Source organism: Schistocerca gregaria, chromosome 6, assembly GCF_023897955.1.
Source record: "Schistocerca gregaria isolate iqSchGreg1 chromosome 6, iqSchGreg1.2, whole genome shotgun sequence".
Classification (NCBI taxonomy): Eukaryota; Metazoa; Arthropoda; class Insecta; order Orthoptera; family Acrididae; genus Schistocerca; species Schistocerca gregaria.
The window spans coordinates 155821846-155845206 of record NC_064925.1 but is presented as its reverse complement, the minus strand read 5'-3'; the positions used below and the strand labels follow the sequence as shown (position 1 = coordinate 155845206).

Below are 23361 nucleotides of genomic sequence, written 5' to 3'. Positions count from 1 at the left end.
GAGAGGAAGTGCAAGATGGCTAAACAGGGATGGCTAGAGGATAAATGTAAGGATGTAGAGGCTTATCTCACTAGGGGTAAGATAGATACTGCCTACAGGAAAATTAAAGAGACCTTTGGAGAGAAGAGAACCACGTGTATGAATATCAAGAGCTCAGATGGCAACCCAGTTCTAAGCAAAGAAGGGAAGGCAGAAAGGTGGAAGGAGTATATAGAAGGTTTATACAAGGGTGATGTAGTTGAGGACAATATTATGGAAATGGAAGAGGATGTAGATGAAGACGAAATGGGTGATACGATATTGCGTGAAGAGTTTGACAGAGCACTGAAAGACCTGAGTCGGAACAAGGCCCCCGGAGTAGACAACATTCCATTAGAACTACTGACGGCCTTGGGAGAGCCAGTCATGACAAAACTCTACCAGCTGGTGAGCAAGATGTATGAGACAGGCCAAATACCCTCAGACTTCAAGAAGAATATAATAATTCCAATCCCAAAGAAAGCAGGTGCTGACAGATGTGAAAATTACCGAACTATCAGTTTAATAAGTCACAGCTGCAAAATACTAACTCTTTACAGACGAATGGAAAAACTGATAGATGCGGACCTCGGGGAGGATCAGTTTGGATTCCGTCGAAATGTTGGAACACGTGAGGCAATACTGACCTTACGACTTATCTTAGAAGAAAGATTAAGAAAAGGCAAACCTACGTTTCTAGCATTTGTAGACTTAGAGAAGGCTTTTGACAATGTTGACTGGAATACTCTTTTTCAAATTCTAAAGGTGGCAGGGGTAAAATACAGGGAGCGAAAGGCTATTTACAATTTGTACAGAAACCAGATGGCAGTTATAAGAGTCGAGGGACATGAAAGGGAAGCAGTGGTTGGGAAAGGAGTGAGACAGGGTTGTAGCCTCTCCCCGATGTTATTCAATCTGTATATTGAGCAAGCAGTAAAGGAAACAAAAGAAAAATTTGGAGTAGGTATTAAAATTCATGGAGACGAAGTAAAAACTTTGAGGTTCGCCGATGACATTGTAATTCTGTCAGAGACGGCAAAGGACTTGGAAGAGCAGTTGAACGGAATGGACAGTGTCTTGAAAGGAGGATATAAGATGAACATCAACAAAAGCAAAACGAGGATAATGGAATGTAGTCCAATTAAATCGGGTGATGCTGAGGGAATTAGATTAGGAAATGAGACACTTAAAGTAGTAAAGGAGTTTTGCTATTTAGGAAGTAAAATAACTGATGATGGTCGAAGTAGAGAGGATATAAAATGTAGACTGGCAATGGCAAGGAAAGCGTTTCTGAAGAAGAGAAATTTGTTAACATCGAATATAGATTTAAGTGTCAGGAAGTCATTTCTGAAAATATTTGTTTGGAGTGTAGCCATGTATGGAAGTGAAACATGGACGATAACTAGTTTGGACAAGAAGAGAATAGAAGCTTTCGAAATGTGGTGCTACAGAAGAATACTGAAGATAAGGTGGATAGATCACGTAACTAATGAGGAGGTATTGAATAGGATTGGGGAGAAGAGAAGTTTATAGCACAACTTGACTAGAAGAAGGGATCGGTTGGTAGGACATGTTTTGAGGCATCAAGGGATCACAAATTTAGCATTGGAGGGCAGTGTGGAGGGTAAAAATCGTAGAGGGAGACCGAGAGATGAGTACACTAAGCAGATTCAGAAGGATGTAGGTTGCAGTAGGTACTGGGAGATGAAGAAGCTTGCACAGGATAGAGTAGCATGGAGAGCTGCATCAAACCAGTCTCAGGACTGAAGACCACAACAACAACAAGTCACAAATGCACAATTTTCGACAAAGCCTTGTGTTGGCTTAGTGTACTTTGCTCAACGTTTTTCCAATGAATGGATAACTGAAGTGCGTTTCTGGAAGGTCTGCTAAATACCTTCCAACAGCTGCCATAACGGCTGAGTAGAGAGAAACCGCTTTACAGCCTCAAATGTGGGGAACAGCTGGAAATCACAATGTTCCAAATTTGGTAAGCAAGATAAAAACTACAACAGTTCGTATTTGAAATCTCTGAGACGAAGATGCTATCTTATATTTCTTCCGCCTTATAGACCAGAATACCTGCGTGGTAATCTTAGTTGTTGTTCGCCATTTTCACGATAATCAATGATAACACAGAAACATGAATGCGAAAATACACTGTACATACGCTTTCCAACAGATTAAAGTAACTTGGCCTTCCGTAGTACATGACCAGAGCCTTCCAACCCATGCTTTGATTGCTCTTTCGTTCCTTAGGTAACATGGTGGACGCAGTTTTTCATCCACAGGTAACCAATTAGCCCACAAACAAGTTAGATTCCTTTCAGATTGCTGCGAAATTAATATACTCGCTTGCATTTTACTAGCACAAAGTCATTTCACTACTAATTCTTTGCGTAAAACGCACCGCATACTATTTACAACGCGCCTACAGCTTCATCTTTCTCACGCACTTTTATTCATTAATAATTCAAACTGTAGTTGGAGCTTCGAGAGAAGTATGACACGTTCCAGAAACGAAATGGGGATCTTACAAGCCTTCGAAGGAAAATCAGCATTGTCCGTATTTTGTTGTTTTATTGTCAGCAAAATCGATTTTCAGTCACTTAGTGACCATCCTCAGTGCTGAAATATACAATTAAAGTTGGTAGGCACTGGTATCAAGCTATAACCACAAGCTTAGAGCGATTTTGCTGACAATAAAACAGCAAAATACGGCCAATGCTGATTTTTGCTTCCAATTCCGTCCACTATTTTGTCGTGGTGCACACAACACTCCACGGAGTCGCCAATCAACTAGAAGCCTTCGCTACGCTTGGATTAATTTCTGCTGGCGATAAACAGTTCAAAACAATGAATTTTCGAACAATGTATTTCATCTGTATTAAACACGACATATTTGAGTAGCATGAAAACAAGTTGATACCTAACATCACACACTTGCACAACGAGAGAACAGTTTATTATCCTCCCCTTCTTTCTGTCATATCCAGAACTTTCCACACTGGTCTTGTCAGACAGATATCCTTTACAGGGTGAAATAAATTTCAGTCACATATAGAGATAAAACGACACAGCTGGTGCTTTAGTCATCACCCAGAAACGAAAAAGTGTAGCCTGCCGGAACCGGCGTATCTGAACCAATCGATACATCGCTTGTTTCTTCTTGTTACATTCACCCCGTCTACATTGGGCTCCAAAACCGGATATCATAAACCGGGTTCCCAATACCGCTTCTGGATGGTCATCTGAACACTTCAAAATAGAATCTGGAAATCCGATTATAGTTGCCGGTTTACAATTTTCGCTCCCATGTAAACGCAGTAGGTGTTTAAAAATGCTTGGTCTGTCTGGTCTCGTCTCATTTTTAAAAATTTTCGACTAATATGGACGGAGTGGCTTTTTGTACAGTGAAGGATAAGTGGAAATATTAGACTGAAGTTATTTACGCCTAGTCTAGTTGAAGAGATATAGTGATTGTGCTGACTAAATCAGAAATTGTAACAGCTGTTTTCCAGGCACCATATTGAACTAACCTAGCAAATCCGCTTCAGATCGTAACAAGTAAACATGACAGCGGTAAACGGTCTTCGAAAGTCGGCTTTCGTCTTTCGGAAAATTGTCGTATGTAAACGTAATTATAGTTGCTGACACAACAAATGTTGAATATATAGACTGCGTCCTGCATACATCTTAGCAAACATCGTTGTCGATGTCTTAAGAACGTAGGCTGGTGCCCCTCTAAAATAAAAGTAAATGGGATATAGTAACCGAAAGTATTTAGAAGCCAGTTATTGGTCTTGCCCATCAATGACACCAATACGGGCAACAGAAAAAGTTTTCTTGAAACAATGTATGGATATAAAATAGCGTTGAGGACACGAGAAGTCTAATTTAAAATACATAAAAGACGACAGTAGGTAGTTCCTCTTGTCCAATTTAAAGAGTCTTCGCGCAGTGCCCTATTAAAAAAATGAACGGAAAGAGTCAAAACAGCATTCAAGACGAGTAATTTCCTTGTACCTCTAAGCTACGTACTGCAAATTAAGGAAGCAATAGAGTACTGTGTAGTTATATAGCTCACTCCAAAAAACATTTGCATGGACGGCTGCCTATGTATTCAACATCTGTCGTATCAGTAAGTTGGTTTCAATATTTTCCATTATAGTCAAACGTTTCATTAAAGCGGGTTCATGCTATTTTTAAGAAAAGTTTCTATTTTCTGTGTAGGGTAATCTGAGGCTGCATTAAACAAGGCGAAATGCGTTATTAGCTGAATATAAAATACACTACTGGTCATTGAAATTGCTGCACCAAGAAGAAATGTAGATGATAAACGGGTATTCATTGGACAAATATATTATACTAGAACTGATATGTGATTACATTTTCGAGCAATTTGGGTGCTTAGATCCTGAGAAATCAGTACCAAGAACAACCAACTGTGGCCGTAATAACGGCCTTGATACGCCTGGGCATTGATTAAAACAGAGTTTGGATGGCGTGTACAGGTACAGCTGCCCATGCAGCATCAACATGATACCGCAGTTCATCAAGAGTAGTGACTGGCGTCTTGTGACGAGCCAATTGCTCGGCCACCATTGACCAGACGTTTTCAATTGGTGAGAGATCTGGAGAATGTGCTGGCCAGGCAAGCACTCGAACATTTTCTGTATCCAGAAAGGCCCGTACAGGACCTGCTATATGCGGTCGTCCATTATCCTGCTGAAATGTACGGTTTCGCAGGGGTCGAATGAAGGGCAGAGCCACGGGTCGTAACACATCTGAAATGTTACGTCCACTGTTCAAAGTGCGGTCAATCCGAACAAGAGGTGACCGACACGTGTAACCAATGGTACCCCATACATCACGCCGGGTGATAAGCGAGTATGGCGATGACGAATACACGCTTCCAATGTGCGTTCACCGCGATGTCGCCAAACACGGATGCGACCATCATGATGCTTTAAACAGAACCTGGATTCATCCGACAAAATGACGTTTTGCCATTCGTGCATCCAGGTTCGTCGTTGAGTACACCATCGCAGACGCTCCTGTCTGTGATGCAGCGTCACAGGTAACCGCAGCCGTGGTCTCCGAGCTGATAGTCCATGCTGCTGAAAACGTCGTCGAACTGTTCGTGCAGATGGTTGTTGTCTCGCAAAACGTCTCCATCTGTTGACTCAGGAATGGAGACGTGGCTGCACGATCCGTTACAGCCATGTGGATAAGATGCCTGACATCTCGACCGCTAGTGATACGAGGCGTTGGGATGCAGCACGGCGTTCCATAATACCCTCCTGAACCCACCGATTCCATATTCTGCTAACAGTCATTGGATATCGACCAACGCGAGCAGCAATGTCGCGATACGATAAATCGCAATCGCGATAGGCTTCAATCCGACCTTTATCAAAGTCGGGAATGTGATGGTACGCATTTCTCCTCCTTACACGAGGCATCACAACAACGTTTCACCAGGAAACGCCGGTCGACTGCTGTTTTTGTATGAGAAATCGGTTGGAAACTGTTCTCATGTCAGCACGTTGTAGGTGTCGCCACCGGCGCCAACGTTGTGTGAATGCTCTGAAAAGCTAATCATTTGCATATCACAGAATCTTCTTCCGGTAGATTAAATTTCGCGTCTGTAGCACGTCATCTTCGTGATGTATCAATTTTAATGGCCAGTAGTGTAATAAAACCTGTTTTGCATCAAAGACTGTACAGCTCTTAAAAGATGCATCCTGTAATTGTTTATATGCGCTCTCAATTAAATGTAATAGTGTCTATCGTTTTAAGGTTTGTAACCTAACTATGCAGTATGTTATCTCCTAGATTTCAAAGTAACAGTACGTTGTGTTCGTCCAATACGGGTTTAAACGAGAGACGCGGTAAGTTGTCACACGCTACGAGAAATTTCCTTCACGCATCACAGCAGGCACGTGCTTCGACTGCTCCTGCTCCGTATGAGTGAACGTCACGATCAGCTGATAATTACAGCCCGTGACGGTCGACGTCTGCAAGATGCATCTACCGCCCGTGGTCAGATTCGCCACGCCATCTTCGTCGGTGTTTTGGAGACGGACGAATTGACACCAGCGCACTAACGTACTAACATCTGGGTCTAACGTGTGCTCATCGTGTTGTCATATATATATATATATATATATATATATATATATATATATATATATATATATATATATATATAATGTGGACATGTGTCCGGAAACGTTTATTTTCCAAGTTAGAGCTCATTTTAGTTTCGTCAGTATGTACTGTACTTCCTCGATTCACCGCCATGATTTCATACGGGATACTCTACCTGTGCTGCTAGAACATGTGCTTTTACAAGTACGACATAACATGTGGTTCATGCACGATGGAACTCCTGCACATTTCAGTCGAAGTGCTCGTACGCTTCTCAACAACAGATTTGGTGACCGATCGATTGGTAGAGGCGGACCAATTCCATGGCCTCCACGCTCTCCTGACCTCAACCCTCTTGGCTTTCATTTATGGGGGCATTTGTAAGCTCTTGTCTACGCAAGCCCGGTACCAAATGTAGAGACTCTTCGTGCTCGTATTGTGGACGGTTGTAATACTACCGTGTCACTGCTTGTCTTTATTCTAATTTCTGAAACTGTATGTGGCTACAAATATTGTACACATCAGAAAGTATGTTGTGTCAGAAGTACAATACAAACGTCGGACTTAAGCATATTATTCTGTGACCGTGAAAGCAAAATCTACGTGGCAATGTATGTGGCTGTTGTCTCCATGTCTCATACTCAGCGGTGCGGGAATATACTACAATATAATGTGCAGAAACCTCTGCCACGCAATTAACATTTTCTCGCTGAGTATGCATGGAAACGTATTTCGTTTCCGTGACTCTCAAGCTCGTCGTGATATTGTCTCTCGCTTTCTCTAATTTGACATTAGGACTTGCAGAATGAGATACATTGAGAGAACTGGGGTAGTCAACTGGTTATGTCATCTTTAATCTCTGCAGACATCATTACAGTAGATCAATGCGTTTAAGACAGCGTGTACGATACAGAATTTCTCCGTGAGTTTGAAAGATATTTATCGTGAACGAAGCAGTGTCCTGGGTACGCTAATATCCCCCTAAATCAAGTTAGATGCGTGCATCATAATCACTGAACCATTACCTGAGAGAGCGACTCATGACTCATTCATGAAGTAAGTAAAATTTTCCGCCTTACACAATCACACAACAGTATCTGTTAAGCCAGCACTGGTTCGTAATTACAATGAGTACTGAGGTAAGAATTCTTGTAGCACCGTATAGATATTGTATGCCAACAGATTATTATTAATCATCGTCATCTCGTCGTCATCGTCTCCTTCAAATGATTTGACATTATAATCAACTGCTCCAGTCTTTATCATCCATCCATCCATGCATCCATCTCTCACGAAGTCTACGTAGTTCTCTCTTTTCAGTTGGCCAGTAAATCATTATTTTTTCTGAAAATCTATTTTTTGTCATTTCCTAAACATGATCCATCCATTTCATCGTATTCTCTTCTGAGATTATAGCATCAGCGATATTTTGTAGTCTTTCAGAATTTTCTCATAAATTTCATATACTGCATTTAGTAAACATATTCCTTTATAATTTCCTGTGTCGTGGCTATTGCACATATTTGATTAATTGTGCATTAATGCCTCTGAGCCAGTAGCTTTTCTGTTTGTTGTTATATTTAAGACAGTTTTTAATTTTTAAAAAAACTTTGATCTACAAAGTTATTACTGGTTTTTATAGTATAGCTTTCTTCCCAATTTTCATCATACCATAAATTTCTGTAATGGTGTATCCATTGATTTTCTTTTATTATAGTAATATTTTCAGTAACTTTATCCTTTCTATTGTTATGCTTGATAAGTTTAAACATTACGTCCTGTCTTTCATGAATGTCATGTTCAACATTAGATAAGATTCTTTCCAGGATTCACTACATCTCTTTATTAACTTCTTTGTTTTATTTTCTTTCTGTACATATTTTCCCCCAGCTTCATCTGTTTGTGTTTGTAAATAGGTATTAAAAGCATTTTGTATTTCTTCAGTATTGTCAGCGATTTCTGTATTCCATATTTTCAGACCCCCATTCCCGATTTGATACTTTACTTTTCCCTGCTAGCCCAGTAGCTATTTTGAGCATCCCTGTTCTTTATCTTTCCGATTCTTCTTCAATATCGTTTTCCGTTTCAACCATTTGCAATTCCTGTGTGCATCCTTGTTGATATAAGTTCCTTGTTCTTTCTTCAGAAGATGAACATTACATTTCAAGTTTTCTTTAGATATAGTTGTTTCCTCCATCTTGTCCATATTTCAATCTCTCAAGTAACTACGGAGTGGTCAGAGCATTTATCATTAGCTCTAAACACATGAGTGTCTCCCATCAGAGAGCTTATTTTTTATTAGCTATTACATAGCCAATTATTGATCATGGTTCTCTTGCGTTTCAGGTGCATTTATTTATGTCTCTCTTTCCTACGAAGGTATTTGTAATTCTTTAGCTGGTTAAATGTTGCAAAATCTCTTAATGTCTCGGAATTTTCATTTAAAGATTGAAAGAGTCTGTTTACAGAGTGGATGTTTTTGCATGCTGGCTATTTACAGAATACTAAATGGCGCAGTAGTTTAATGAAAATGAACGTATTTGTCTTTGTCGCTATTCATGTTACAAGTGAAACACAGATTTGATAATAAAGTATTTTTTTTCTTCCTATTACACTATGTACTCGTGTGTAGTTAAATATACGTAGGAAATAAAGAGTTGTCAAAAAGAAAATATTTGGTTTATTTTTTTTTTAATTTCTCTGCCAACTATCAGAAAATTTGTACTATTGTGGAAATAGTCAAAGACGTTTGTGCTTCGTTTTGAAATACTTTCTCAGTATTTACTGCTTTAGTGAGGCTTCAGGGACAAAGGATAACGAACTTCGTTTTGTTTTCGTGAGTTGCAGCTGTTGACGTTACTGTTCGTTTCAAATTGCGAATGATTGTTCGATGAATTTCATTAGTTGGGTACATATACATTGTGAAGTTGCACATTAACGTCCTTAAGAGGTGTTACTAGATGACTGTGGGTAATTATCACATATTTCGTGATCACAAGGTACCCCCTAAAATTGTGCTGTATGACACTGAATACAAATATGGCAGATATAATGAGATTTTGATTCACTTGTTTCCAAAAGTAGTAGTTATGTAAAGAGCAAATGTTGGTCTACTAATCTGATCAGGATGTCCAGTAACATGATTATTTTGTGTTGTGTTGTGTGTGTGAAATCTTATGGGATTCAACTGCTAAGGTTATCTGTCCCTAAGCTTACACACTACTTAACTGAAATTATCCTAAGGACAAACACACACACACATGCCCGAGGGAGGACTGGAACCTCCGCTGGGACCAGCGGCACAGTCCATGACTAATGATTATTTCAATTAAAATTTCTATTAATACGTGCTTCCAAGCATTTGTATAATTCTATCGTGCTGCACGTAATCTCACTATCAGAAAATTAACTGGTAGAGATTTATGATATTCAAAAAAGTGAAATATTTTTCCATGGAAACGAGAAAAATGCCTGTAATTCTGTTGTATAATATCTTCACTTAATTATTTATTAACCACTTCACAATAATGTTGATTTAATAGGTTTGTTTAAAAATAATCATCTGCTACCAGTCACGATTTTTTCTTTATTTTACTATTCGCACGACGCGTTTCGAGAACTAATTCCCATTTTCAATTGCGTTTTAGGTGTGTATTAAGCCATTTCTTTTGATGTTGACAGTTTGTGTGAGTCTGCTTCATTTTGTTGACTTTTAAGTATTCTAATGGTTCATTTGAGTAGTCTGACACACACTTAACATCACAGACAACTTGTGTGGTAACTGTTTTGTTTATATAAGATATTTTCGATGTGTAAAGTGTACAACAAGTTGTTAGTGATGTTAAGTGTGTGTGAGACTCTTCACAAATGGACCATTAGAAGACTTAAAAGTCAACAAAATGAAACAGACTCACGCACACTGACAACATCAAAAGAAATGGCTTAATACACACGAAAAAACGCACTTTAAAATGAGAATTATTTCTCGAAACGCGTCGTGCGAATAATAAAATAAAGAAAAAAATCGTGACGGGTAGCAGAAGATTTATTTATTTATAAACAAACCCATTACGTCTACAGTCGCAGGCTTTCAAGAACCATTTATAATGGATCAAATCAAGTAATGTTGATATACTTTACTATACGAATATGATATCCAAGCTACAAAATATGTTGTATCTTTTCTGAAAAGTTGAAAAGTCTTTGATTCCTCCCTCTTCCTCTCCCTCTCCCTCTCCCTCTCCCTCTCCCTCTCCCTCTCCCTCTCCCTCTCCCTCTCCCTCTCCCTCTCCCTCTCCCTCTCCCTCTCCCTCTCCCTCTCCCTCTCCCTCTCCCTCTCCCTCTCCCTCTCCCTCTCCCTCTCCCTCTCCCTCTCCCTCTCCCTCTCCCTCTCCCTCTCCCTCTCCCTCTCCCTCTCCCTCTCCCTCTCCCTCTCCCTCTCCCTCTCCCTCTCCCTCTCCCTCTCCCTCTCCCTCTCCCTCTCCCTCTCCCTCTCCCTCTCCCTCTCCCTCTCCCTCTCCCTCTCCCTCTCCCTCTCCCTCTCCCTCTCCCTCTCCCTCTCCCTCTCCCTCTCCCTCTCCCTCTCCCTCTCCCTCTCCCTCTCCCTCTCCCTCTCCCTCTCCCTCTCCCTCTCCCTCTCCCTCTCCCTCTCCCTCTCCCTCTCCCTCTCCCTCTCCCTCTCCCTCTCCCTCTCCCTCTCCCTCTTCCTCTCCCTCTCCCTCGCCCTCGCCCACGCCCTCGCCCTCGCCCTCACCCACTCACTTAGCACAGTTTCAGCTCTGTATGCGTTTTTCTACCATGTGATCAGAGATCTGTAGACTGAGTATTATTTTTCATCTACTAATAAGTGGCCTAGGGAAGATTGTAGGGACCCTCGCTGTTCATGTTGCACATTGAGGTTGCATGCAATATTAATAGTAACCTCATACTTTTTTCAGATGGTGCAGTTATCTGTAATGAAGTACTGCACTGTCTGATAAACGCTGTATAAATATTGAGCCAGATCTTGATAAGCTTTCAAAGTGGTGAAAGGATTGGCAACCTACTTTAAATGTTCAAAAATGTAAGACTGTGCACTTCACAAAACTAAAAAAACATAGTATCCTATGTATATAATTTCAGTGAGGTACTGTTGGAATCTGCCAACTCGTACAAATATCTGGGTGTAACACTTCGTAGGGATATGAATTGGAATGATTGCATGGGCTCTATAGAGGGTAGAGTAGGCGGTAGTCTTCGGTTTATTGGTAGAATACTGAGGAAGTGCAGTTAGGCTACAAGGGAGATTACTTACACATCACTTGTTCGACTTTTTATAGAATATAATAGGGCTGACAGAGATTAATGAACATGTGCATAGAAGGGCAACACTAATGGTCACTGGTTTGTATGATCCATAGGAGAGCGTCACAGAGATACTGAAGAAACTCAACTGGCAGACTCTTGAAGACAGATGTGAGCTACCCCGAGAAACTTCGACTAACAAAGTTTCAACAACCGGTTTTAAATGGTGACTCTAGGAATGTACTACAACCCCATAGATGTCACTCATATAGGAATAGGGAGGATAAGATTAGAATAATTACAGCACGCACAGAGGTATTCAATCAGTCATTCTTCCTGCACTCTGTAAGTGCATGGAACGGAAGAAATCCTAATAACTGGTACAATGGGACGCACCCTCTGTCATGCACTTCATGGCGGTTTGCTGAGCGTAGATACAGATAAGTTTCAGCAATGATAATGATGGGAGGGCTGTGCTTCAAATCCTCATCCGCCCTTCCAGATGTACATTATCTGATCAAAAGTATCCGGACACCTATTAGTAGAAATTAATACGGGGTGCTTAATCCTTCGCTTTTATGACAGCTTCAACTCGGCTGGCTACACATTCAGTGAGGTGTGTCAATGTCTGTGGAGTATTGGCAGCTTATTCTTCCTCAAGAGTCGAAACCAGATAAAGTAGTGATTTTGAACCCTGGGGTCTGGAACGAGATCGACGTTTTAACTCACCCCAAAGGCGTCTCATTGGGTTCAAGTCGGAACTACTGGCAGGCCAGTCCATTTCAGGAACATTATTATCCACGAACCACTGCATCATGGATAGAGACTTATGAAGAGGTTCATTGTCATGCTGATATAAACAACCATCGATATGAACTGTTCCTCTGCTGTACGTGGTACAGAATGCTGTAATATGTGTTCATATACTTCGGCATTTAGTATTTTCCTTTATGCAATAAAGGTGCCACTCCCTACACTGAAAATCTCCCTCATATAGTAACATCACCACCTCCTCCGTAGCCACTGTTGGGATTATCCATGGTGTCAAGTATATTGTCCAGGCGTATGCCATACTCAGTTCCTTCAGCCAGATTGGCACGCCGTATAGGCTGAATTATTACTCCCCATCACTCGTTTCCAGTCAGTGACTGTCCAGTGACGTCGTTCTTCACTCCGCCTCACCACTGACTATAGAAGTGAGTGGTTCATGAGGAACTGCCCCACCGTTGTATAACATTCCTTGTAACTCCCTACGCAGAATCAGTGAGCTAGCTGCACTGCTGGTAGCATGTTGAAACGCACGAGTGACTCCTCCTGCTGATTTCATGCGATTTTTACAACCACCCTTCAACAGTACTCTGCGGTTTCCGTCCGTTAATTCACGACGTGTGTCTCGCCTTGTTTTACCTGTGGTTGTTCCTTCGCTTTTCCATTTCACACCCACATCACCAACATTCGCCTTGGGAGCTATAGATGGCTAGAAATGTCGCTGATAGATTTGTTAGGTGATACTCAATGACTCGTCCACGTTCGAAGCCATTGAGGTCTCCTGGCCGACCCATTGTGATATTACAGCCAACACAATACTGCCTTCTCTTTTTATACTGATGCGTCCGCCTATCATGACACCTAGAGGTCAATTCTGTATTACATGTGGGTGTTCGGACACTTTCGACGGGATAGGTTTTTCGAGAATTTTCTTACTAACTCAAGGCAGATGCCTCTCCTCTCCCAGTCTCAGCCCGCTGCTCGTGGTCCAGTGGTTTGCGTTGCTGGCTCTGAATCGCGGGGTACCGCATTCGATTCCCGGCCATGTCGGGGATTTTATCCGCCTAGGGACTGGGTGTATGTGTTGTCCTCATCATTGCATCATCATTCGGGAAAGAGGCGAGTCTGGACACTGAATAGATTGTGGATTTGTATGGGCGCTGACCACGGAGCGGTTGAGCGCCCCACGAACAAAATACTTCAATACTTCACTTCCCCAATATCAACATGCACTTCGTCTCTAATGTACACGCAGTCATTGGGGCGTAGAGCCTTTTGTTTGCAACACAGTAAACTGGTATCCAAGATCGCAGAAATTCTTCTTATTCTTTACCGGTTTCGGCGACACTAAAGCCGCCATCATCGGATCTTACGACACATACAGGTTACAGCATCAAGGCAAACAATGATGGTATTAATAGTTGCCTGCGTGTTATAGGCAACCATTAATAGCATCATTGCCTTGATGTTGTAACCTGTATGTGTCCTAAGATCCGACGATGGCGGCTTTAGTTTCGCCGAAACTGGTAATCATGGAATAAAAAGAATTCCTACGATCTTGGCTATCAATTAATTGTGTTACAAGCATCTAGATCGCTCCCACAAGAGCACAATGTGCTCCCTGCAAGATAGTTATACCTTTTGTTTACGTCTGATGATGATCCTGCACAAATAAGGAATTTCCTGTATGTTGGGCATCAAAGTTACGCTTTAACATAAAGGAAGGAAAAAAGTGCCACAGATTTAAAGTTCTACATGCGTGGATTTTCCTCTCGTCTCGTAGCGGAGTGTATGCAGTATCCAGACGTAAAACACTGTTACCCTCGGCTGTCACTGTCACTCTGATAACGACTGCTCACATCCATAACAAAGCAGACAGTTACGTTACGCCATCACTGGCGGCCGCCCAATATTATGGGCGCCTGTTCTCTGGTAATGGCTCTGATGACATTGAGGCACCGCTACTGGTCGTTAGAGAGCTGGAAACAGAACCTGTGTAGCTGTTGAGTCGAATCTCGAACCTGTCCGCTTAATCGAGTCTTTTTTGTTTGCAGAGACGAAGATGGTGCTACAAGGCATCTCTGGCCTCTTCAAGTCCGGAGAGCTCACCGCCATCATGGGGCCATCTGGAGCAGGAAAGACTTCGCTACTCAACATTCTCACTGGCTTTCAGTACGTATGCTCACTTACAGTAAGCGAATCTTCAGTAAACGAACGTGCTTTCCTTTTGGAAATTTGTCATAAAAATAAGCATCATCACATGCGATACTGGTGTATATTAGTTTTTCGTTTAGTGTTGCTTGCGTGAAACATCAAAATACTGTCGTGTTACTCAGCCTTCTAATGTACAGGGTGATTATACTTAAACTTTCAAACCGCTGTAGAAATAACACCACTGATTAGAATGACGGCCGGCCGCGGTGGTCTAGCGGTTCTAGGCGCGCAGTCCGGAACCGCTACGGTCGCAGGTTCGAATCCTGCCTGGATGGCATGGATGTGTGTGATGTCCTTAGGTTAGTTAGGTTTAAGTAGTTCTAAGTTCTAGGGGACTGGTGACTACAGTAGTTAAGTCCCATAGTGCTCAGAGCCATTTGAACCATTAGAATGACGTCAAACTGAAACGGAATATTATCGGAGAAGGGGAACACGTATTGCAGAAGAAAAATAAATATTTACAAAATAGATGGCGCTGTAAGCGACGTAATTTAATAGTGCTAGACTACAAATGACAAATTAATCACACAACAATGTCTAAGTCGTACGTTTGACAGTCAGTAATGCATAGCTGCGGTGTGCAGCACGCGGGGATACGTTGAGTGTACAGTGTAATGCATGGACGCACTTTATGAACTATCTGGATTGCAGATTTACTACGAGGTAGAATGATCACTCAGAACAATGGTTGGATAGCATACGGATGTAAAAAAAAGGTTATAAAATGAAGAACAAGGTATTATCTGATGAGTTACAAAGTCCACTTCACCCTCGTCACAGTCGAATTTTTGGAATTGTTATATTGATTGATCATCTGAGTTAATTTACTGTACCAAGGAAGTTATTAGATTAAATGAATTTTCGTATTAGAGTTTATAATTGTTTCTTTGATAAGTTCCTTCATAACTGAAATTTCAGTTATAAGGTTGAGTAATGTGTTTCATCGACATTATGTCTCAAGATTATGAACCCAATTTTCCTAGACCAGTTGTAATTAGTTTTTAGCAGTATTTTTTTAGCTGTTTGCGGAGTCTTATTGCGTTGCTGTTTCTGTCAGTACTTCATTCTGTAGCTGACATTCATAAAACGCTGATCGTTTCGTTTCATTTGCGCAATGTTGGTTCTGTCAGTTTCTTTATTTTACCAGGGCCATAAGTCAGTGCAGAAATTTTCGTGTGTTTCAGGTTACATTCCTACACAGGTCGACATTACAATTTTTTTTCTATGCATACAGATACGTTTCTTTCAAATAGTTCGCACTGACCACGTCTACTGAGCGTGAAATTGTTGGTTTGCTTATTTATATGTTTATGAATGAGACGGTTTTTCACACGCACAGGATCCCTTTTAATTTTCTGTAAGTGATGTGACTTTGAGCTCAGTAGCACGCTTTGGGTGTCAGTCCACATTCCCAGGTTTGTACTTACTGTTGCGACACCTCGCTCGCACACGTTCACGACAGAAGACAATGACTGCAGGACCCAGGGCCGTAAAACACTGCACTTTACGTGTTTGACCTTGTCTTGTGCACACGGCGACTTTATCACCATGAGAATAATATTTGCAAATTTTCTTTCAGAATACTTTAGAAGTTTCCTTCTTCGTTTTCCCACATTTTTTATTCATCACGCAACGCCATGCTGCCACTCAGCAGTCAGCACGCCGCTTCCCATGCCTAAAGTACGATACTGTACTAATGTCATGACTAAATCGTGAAACAGAAGACTCGTAGTAGAAGGAAGATTTATTTCAGCAATGTCGTTCTTATCTCAAGTTTCCGTATTTTTCCAAACGAGTCTGAACTCTTTCTCCTTTCCGCTGGTATACTTCGCTGTGTAATTAATGCCTCATTTCCCGACAAAGCTAGTCTCACCTGCTGCAGCTGCAGTACTCGGTGCCTTGTGAGAAACCAAGCCTTAAATATTGCGCCGATGTCGGCAATGGCCTAGGTTTTGCCCTGACACCTTTCCAATGTGGGGCTTTATTCCAGACGCTGGAAGGTCAGAAGGTAATAAAAGTCTTGTGTAGTATTTTTATGGCACGCAGCTTGCTCTTTTTGCCCCATAGAGTAATTACAGCAGAACCAACGCAGTCGCTGCGACATTTGCGTAGCCAAGGGATTAGTATTAAAGGTCGTTGTACATAAGGTCGACTGTAGTTAACAGAATCAACAGCTGCATGAGTGGTACAGGGAAAGTGTTTTACGGCTTCCTTTCAATTCTGAGGTTGATTTTTCACTGAGAGAAAAAGTAAAGAGAAAAATGAAATTATACAGGATGGGTGAGAAGCCAGTCCCTAGTTTTAAATGTCCATAAATTTTATTAATAAGTATTTGCACTCGGAACAAGTTTTAGTCTGTTCTCAGTGCCATGAGAATATGTGTACAACACTACAATTTCACATGTGCTCCTGTGCTGACCGAACGACGTAAACGGATAGGAATGCCATCAACTGACTTTTTGCAGGAGAGTCACAGGTACGTTTCCTAGACCAACTGTGATCCTCGCCCCTAATTCATCCAGAGTGCTTGGGTTTGTTCGGTACACCTCTTCTTTGGTCCAGCCAGTCACAAGCTCCACCACTGCACTGGCATTCTGCCACGCGGGATTAGCCGAGCGGTCTCGGGCGCTGCAGTCATGGACTGTGCGGCGGAGGTTCGAGTCCTCCCTCCGGCACGGGTGTGTGTGTTTGTCCTTAGGATCATTTAAGTCGTATGTAAGCTTAGGGACTGATGACCTTAGCAGTGAAGTCCCATAAGATTTTACGGACATTTGGACATTTTGGACACTGGCATTCTATACTCTGTGTACGCAATATTACCATCGTCTGTATTTGTGCATATAGCTATGCCATGACTTCTGTCACTTGTGTATATTGACCCAACGAAATCGTCATTTGGTATTCCATGGACACGCGATAATCGATATTGCACCGTGGATCGATGGAAACATTTCGGCTGCTTCAAATACTAGCGTTCTTTGCTAACCAAATGGATGGTCGCGTCCGCATACGCCTTCATCCAGCCACACTTTGGTCGAAATACGCACCGCACAACGGACGTAGGCTGGTTGTGGCAGCGTTGCGCCTAGGGGGACAACCAGCTGGGCTTCCGTGGGAGCCGTGGTGGTAATCGATGATATCATGACAGCTGGAAACTACGTGAGTATGTCCTCATGCTTGATGTCTTTTTTGACAACGATGGCACCTTCCTGCACAACTACTGCCCTTGTCATAAGGCAAAACGGTGCTATATTGGTACGTACGAGGAGCATGGCAGCGAAATCAAGCGCTCTGTTCGAGAGTGGAACGGTAGAGAAGTAGCTCATAGGTGGTTCGATGAACCCTCTGCCAGGCACTTAATTGTGAATTGCGGATAACCATGTAGATGTAGATGTACTCGATGGAACACATCTGGGACGCTATCAGGCGCCAGCTCCGCGTCCATAAAGAACCCACCAATAATTTATAGAAATTGTGTGAGCGTTGCGGAGACACCTGGTGTCACATATCTCCGGAAACCTACCAAGGACTCGTCTAATCCATGCTACGCAGAAAAACTGCAGTATTGGCTTCCAAAGGAGGATCAACACGTTGCTAAGCTCGTGGTAATGTCTTGACGCAACTGTGTGTGTGTGTGTGTGTGTGTGTGTGTGTGTGTGTGTGTGTGTGTGTGTGTGTGTGTGTGTGTTACACACATATGTATACTAATCTGACAGAGTTCCTCAGGGACAATTTATGCCTCTACAAACGGCTAATATGCAGACGCACGCGATTTTACTTATGTTTGAACGGCTTTCGGAAAATGACAGACAAGGCTAGCAAGTGCAATAAGGGACAAGAAACCTAGCCAAGCAGATTAATGAGGCCTGTTCATGGTCTGCTAGTTGGACCAGCGGCACGTCGTCATCCCAAATGGGTACTGCAACAGGTTTCCAAGTCCGCCTACGTTCTTTATTAAGTGGTTATGTAACGTGCGCGTGGGGCACACAATACTCCTTAAAGCCTGTACTATGGTAAGTGAACGGGCTTCACCTTGTGAGAAAGGATTTTCGTATAGATATCGACCGCGTGTACCTGAATGGTGGCAAATCAGACTTATACCCACTCTGTAAATACAACGATCCGTCAAGTAAGTTCAAAATGCAATTACACGATAACATGGACCAAAAGCAACACTGAAGATGCTACCGATTTTATAATAATATGGTCGCCAGCCTAATTAGGCATTAACTGAGTTTCTTCCCTGTACAAATTGGTGTATATTCATGCAAAACAACACGTAGTAGCACTGTGTGATATAGTATAATTTTAGAACCAGAAAATCTATTGAACTGATAGTTTCACGTTCTGTACTGATATGGAAAAACCATGAATACATAACACTACACTATAATGTATACTATAAAACTTCGTACTGTCTATTGATCTGATTAAAATCGGGCATAGGTTACCCTAGAAATAGCACTTTCGAGCCACACACAAAATGTCAATTTTGATGAAGATAAAACACTGATAAATTTTGACTTATATATTGACTTTAACTTTTGCTGGTTAAACCAATGTGGAACACTTCAGAATTAAAGTGAATAAAAGGGGGCGGGGGGGCTGAAACTGTTATGATCTCTATATTAAAAAAATTGATTTTTACTGAAATTATCATGCGTTCAAGATTTCTAGTATATGAGTTACTATTCTTTTATCTTATTTACTTCTCATTTTAATACCTTTATATCTGTCTCGAAATAATTAAACTTCATTACTATATCAATATTAAAGTTATCTTTGAACTTCGTAAGACCTTCGTTATTCATTTACTAGTTCATTAACAAAACAGTTCTTTAAACACTATTCTAACATAACTAGGTCTGCAGGTAATTATTATTAACACAAAATTTAATTTTTCATTTGGGGCTCTCGGATTGCACAACTTTTGGAAAGGACCCTGTCTAGGTTAGTTGTGAGGATAATTAAATTAGGGAAAAGTTCTGGTAAAATTTAGGTTATTATTGAACAGTTCGCTCTATGGTCCATACGAATACAGCACTGAAAGTTTCAACCTGCTTGCGTCGATGCGGCGGTTGGCGAACGGCGAGATGGCGAGGCACAGAGCACACACACAACCACAGCTATGGCTCTTGACGTATCTGCACTTTAATTCTTCTTTGCGTCGCAATACTTTTCCATTTAGTGCCTATGGACTTTTGCCATGCTGTGTGGGCGCTGGAACAGCATACCCGAGGCTCAGTGCAACTACGTCTTCCAGGAGAGCCTCCTCGCTCCAGAAGGTATTGCTCAGGCCAGTGCCAGACTCCAACTACTACTGCTGAGCCCGTTGTGCCGCGCATTTTCCCGCGTTCGCCTGCCATCCACCTTTTACCGCTCCCTTACAGACAGGGTATTCACCCGAGGTTTTGCATTCTACATATCCTAACACATTGCCTACGCGTGGACCAGACGCACAGTTACAGTTTTAAACATCTTACAACAGTTTCAACATTTGTTACATTTCTATTCCATTACAATATTGTTTGGCATTTGACATAAACACTACTCTTCACATTGAAACGTGTTTACAATTTTCTTAACACAATGACATGAAACAAAAAAGAAATGAAATCAGAACATCAATTACACTAGTTTATCGAAAAATCAGATGGAAAAAATCTACTTATATGTACAATAGTACAGCGTCGTTGTTGTTGTTAGAGTTACGTACTTCAGCTTGAAAGGCTGACTACAGTAAGTAGCCAAACGGAAAGTACAATACTAATCTTCAGGAAGAATATCGTTGTACACTCCTGGAAATTGAAATAAGAACACCGTGAATTCATTGTCCCAGGAAGGGGAAACTTTATTGACACATTCCTGGGGTCAGATACATCACACGATCACACTGACAGAACCACAGGCACATAGACACGGGCAACAGAGCATGCACAATGTCGGCACTAGTACAGTGTATATCCACCTTTCGCAGCAATGCACGCTGCTATTCTCCCATGGAGACGATCGTAGAGATGCTGGCTGTAGTCCTGTGGAACGGCTTGCCATGCCACTTCCACCTGGCGCCTCAGTTGGACCAGCGTTCGTGCTGGACGTGCAGACCGCGTGAGACGACGCTTCGTCCAGTCCCAAACATGCTCAATGGGGGACAGATCCGGAGATCTTGCTGGCCAGGGTAGTTGACTTACACCTTCTAGAGCACGTTGGGTGGCACGGGATACATACGGACGTGCATTGTCCTGTTGGAACAGCAAGTTCCCTTGCCAGTCTAGCAATGTTAGAATGATGGGTTCGATGACGGTTTGGATGTACCGTGCACTATTCAGTGTCCCCTCGACGATCACCAGAGGTGTACGGCCAGTGTAGGAGATCGCTCCCCACACCATGATGCCGGGTGTTGGCCCTGTGTGCCTCGGTCGTATGCAGTCCTGATTGTGGCGCTCACCTGCACGGCGCCAAACACGCATACGACCATCATTGGCACCAAGGCAGAAGCGACTCTCATCGCTGAAGACGACACGTCTCCATTCTTCCCTCCATTCACGCCTGTCGCGACACCACTGGAGGCGGGGTGCACGATGTTGGGGCGTGAGCGGAAGACGGCCTAACGGTGTGCGGGACCGTAGCCCAGCTTCATGGAGACTGTTGCGAATGGTCCTCGCCGATACCCCAGGAGCAAGAGTGTCCCTAATTTGCTGGGAAGTAGCGGTGCGGTCCCCTACGGCACTGCGTAGGATACTACGGTCTTGGCGTGCATCCGTGCGTCGCTGCGGTCCGGTCCCAGGTCGACGGGCACGTGCACCTTCCGCCGACCACTGGCGACAACATCGATGTACTGTGGAGACCTGACGCCCCACGTGTTGAGCAATTCGGCGGTACGTCCACCCAGCCTCCCGCATGCCCACTATACGCCCTCGCTCAAAGTCCGTCAACTGCAAATACGTTCACGCTGTCGCGGCATGCTACCAGTGTTAAAGACTGCGATGGAGCTCCGTATGCCACGGCAAACTGGCTGACACTGACGGCGGCGGTGCTCAAATGCTGCGCAGCTAGCGCCATTCGACGGCCAACACCGCGGTTCCTGGTTCGTCCGCTGTGCCGTGCGTGTGATCATTGCTTGTACAGCCCTCTCGCAGTGTCCGGAGCAAGTATGGTGGGTCTGACACACCGGTGTCAATGTGTTCTTTTTTCCATTTCCAGGAGTGTAGTACCAGTCAGCTGACGTCCAGTTTTCCAGGGCTCTCTCCAAATCGTGTCGAGCGAAAGCCAGCAGTCTCATAGTCGATTACTTAGACTATAGCAGCAATTCAAAAGTAAGTTTGATGACCAACACATTCGTCAACTGCGACCGGTGTTATTGAAGGCATGTTACTCGATGTTTAAATCAGCAATCTGAAATGTTTTAACATAAAGAAATTTTGGCCACCCAGATCTTCCAACATGAAATTCATAGAAAGTTTATGGGGCATAATCGAGAGATCAGTTCGTACACAACATCCTGCATCAGCAACACCTTCGTCACGATGGGCAGCTACAGAGGCAATGGCATTAATTCCTTGGAGCAGACAGTTTCATTACTAATCTTTTGTCTACTTCACATGCAGATTTAAGGAAAAATCGTGAACGGAGGTCACGCTACTTGACACGACTTGCCACAATTTGCATTAGCGCAGGCTGCAGCACTTACAGTCCAAGCTTTCCATTTCTGGATCTCATAGTATCAACTACAAAAACACACTTTTGAGATCTACTGGAAACCAACCAGTACAGAGAGAACAAATAACCATACATCTTCACGTCCAAAATCTCCCAACTATGCATTCCTTCATTCCATGATTAACAGAATCCTAAATCTGTCATTGCAACATGAGGCCTTACATAAAGAAGCAACGCATTACAATGCATCGCGTACAAGAACAGTCATGATTCTAACGTGGTTCAACAGCTATAAAAAAAACACACCATAATAAGACCTCCGTAAATCATAAAATAACACTAATGACAGAAACTGCATACCAATAAACTATATGAGAAAACTAACCCATAAAATAAACGCCCTACTAAAAAATACAAACGTGAACTTAGCCTTCAGAACGACAAATAATATTAGCACAAAACTACGTTCAGGAAAAGCCATACTCCCAAAACACTTGAACTCTAGAATCTACAAAATTTACTGCACTAACTGCACAAAATTTGATGTAGGACATATGGTAAGAAATTTCGTCGTTAGATTCAGAGAACACACGACAGAAACAAGTAACAACAAATCCACCTTCTTTACACACCTCAGTAACGAAAAACATGAAGCTGACAACATTAAAAACGGACTACAAATCCTGCAAAAAATCCCACAAGGTCCAGTCATAAATATTTGGGAGGAATTTAAAACATACGGATAATAGCACAAACAGTTTCTAAAACTTTTTATTGCAATTTTGTATAGGGATAACGGATAACCGAAACACCAGAGTCACAAACACATCAATAACAATTCCATAGATGCATGACCCACAACAATATAAATATCTTTGTGTAAACAACTAAGTGTGGAACTTGAATGTCTGCATCTGTCAGATAGTAAAAAAAATACGTGCAACAGCAAATTATCGAACAATTTAAAACTTTGCTAAAAAAATGTTACATCCGACAATTACAGACCACAACGGTATACTCAAAGTTGAAGTACGGCTATCTACAATGTCAGGACGTGAGTACAACATCAAACGTAAAAAAACCTTTATAAAATCATATGTTAAGTAAATTATACATAAATATGATTGTTTGGAGGTATACTGATGATTGCAATAAAGCCGAGATAAGCTAATATCCTATAATAAAATATCAAGCAGCATACGATCTTCCATTTCTCTGCATAATAATGTGATATTACCCATTGGGGGTTATACGGCCGTAATGACA

The 23361-nt window shown here is 42.2% G+C and overlaps 1 protein-coding gene across 1 annotated transcript in view; it reads left to right on the top strand.

Annotated features, from left to right (window-relative positions):
• Nucleotides 1-23361, top strand: part of LOC126278108 (ATP-binding cassette sub-family G member 1) — a 463862-nt gene that overhangs the window by 310569 nt on the left and 129932 nt on the right. Inside the window, exon 2 of the mRNA XM_049977984.1 lies at nucleotides 14277-14394. Within this exon, the coding sequence (XP_049833941.1) occupies nucleotides 14277-14394 (118 nt within the window). The remainder of the gene's footprint in view (nucleotides 1-14276; nucleotides 14395-23361) is intronic.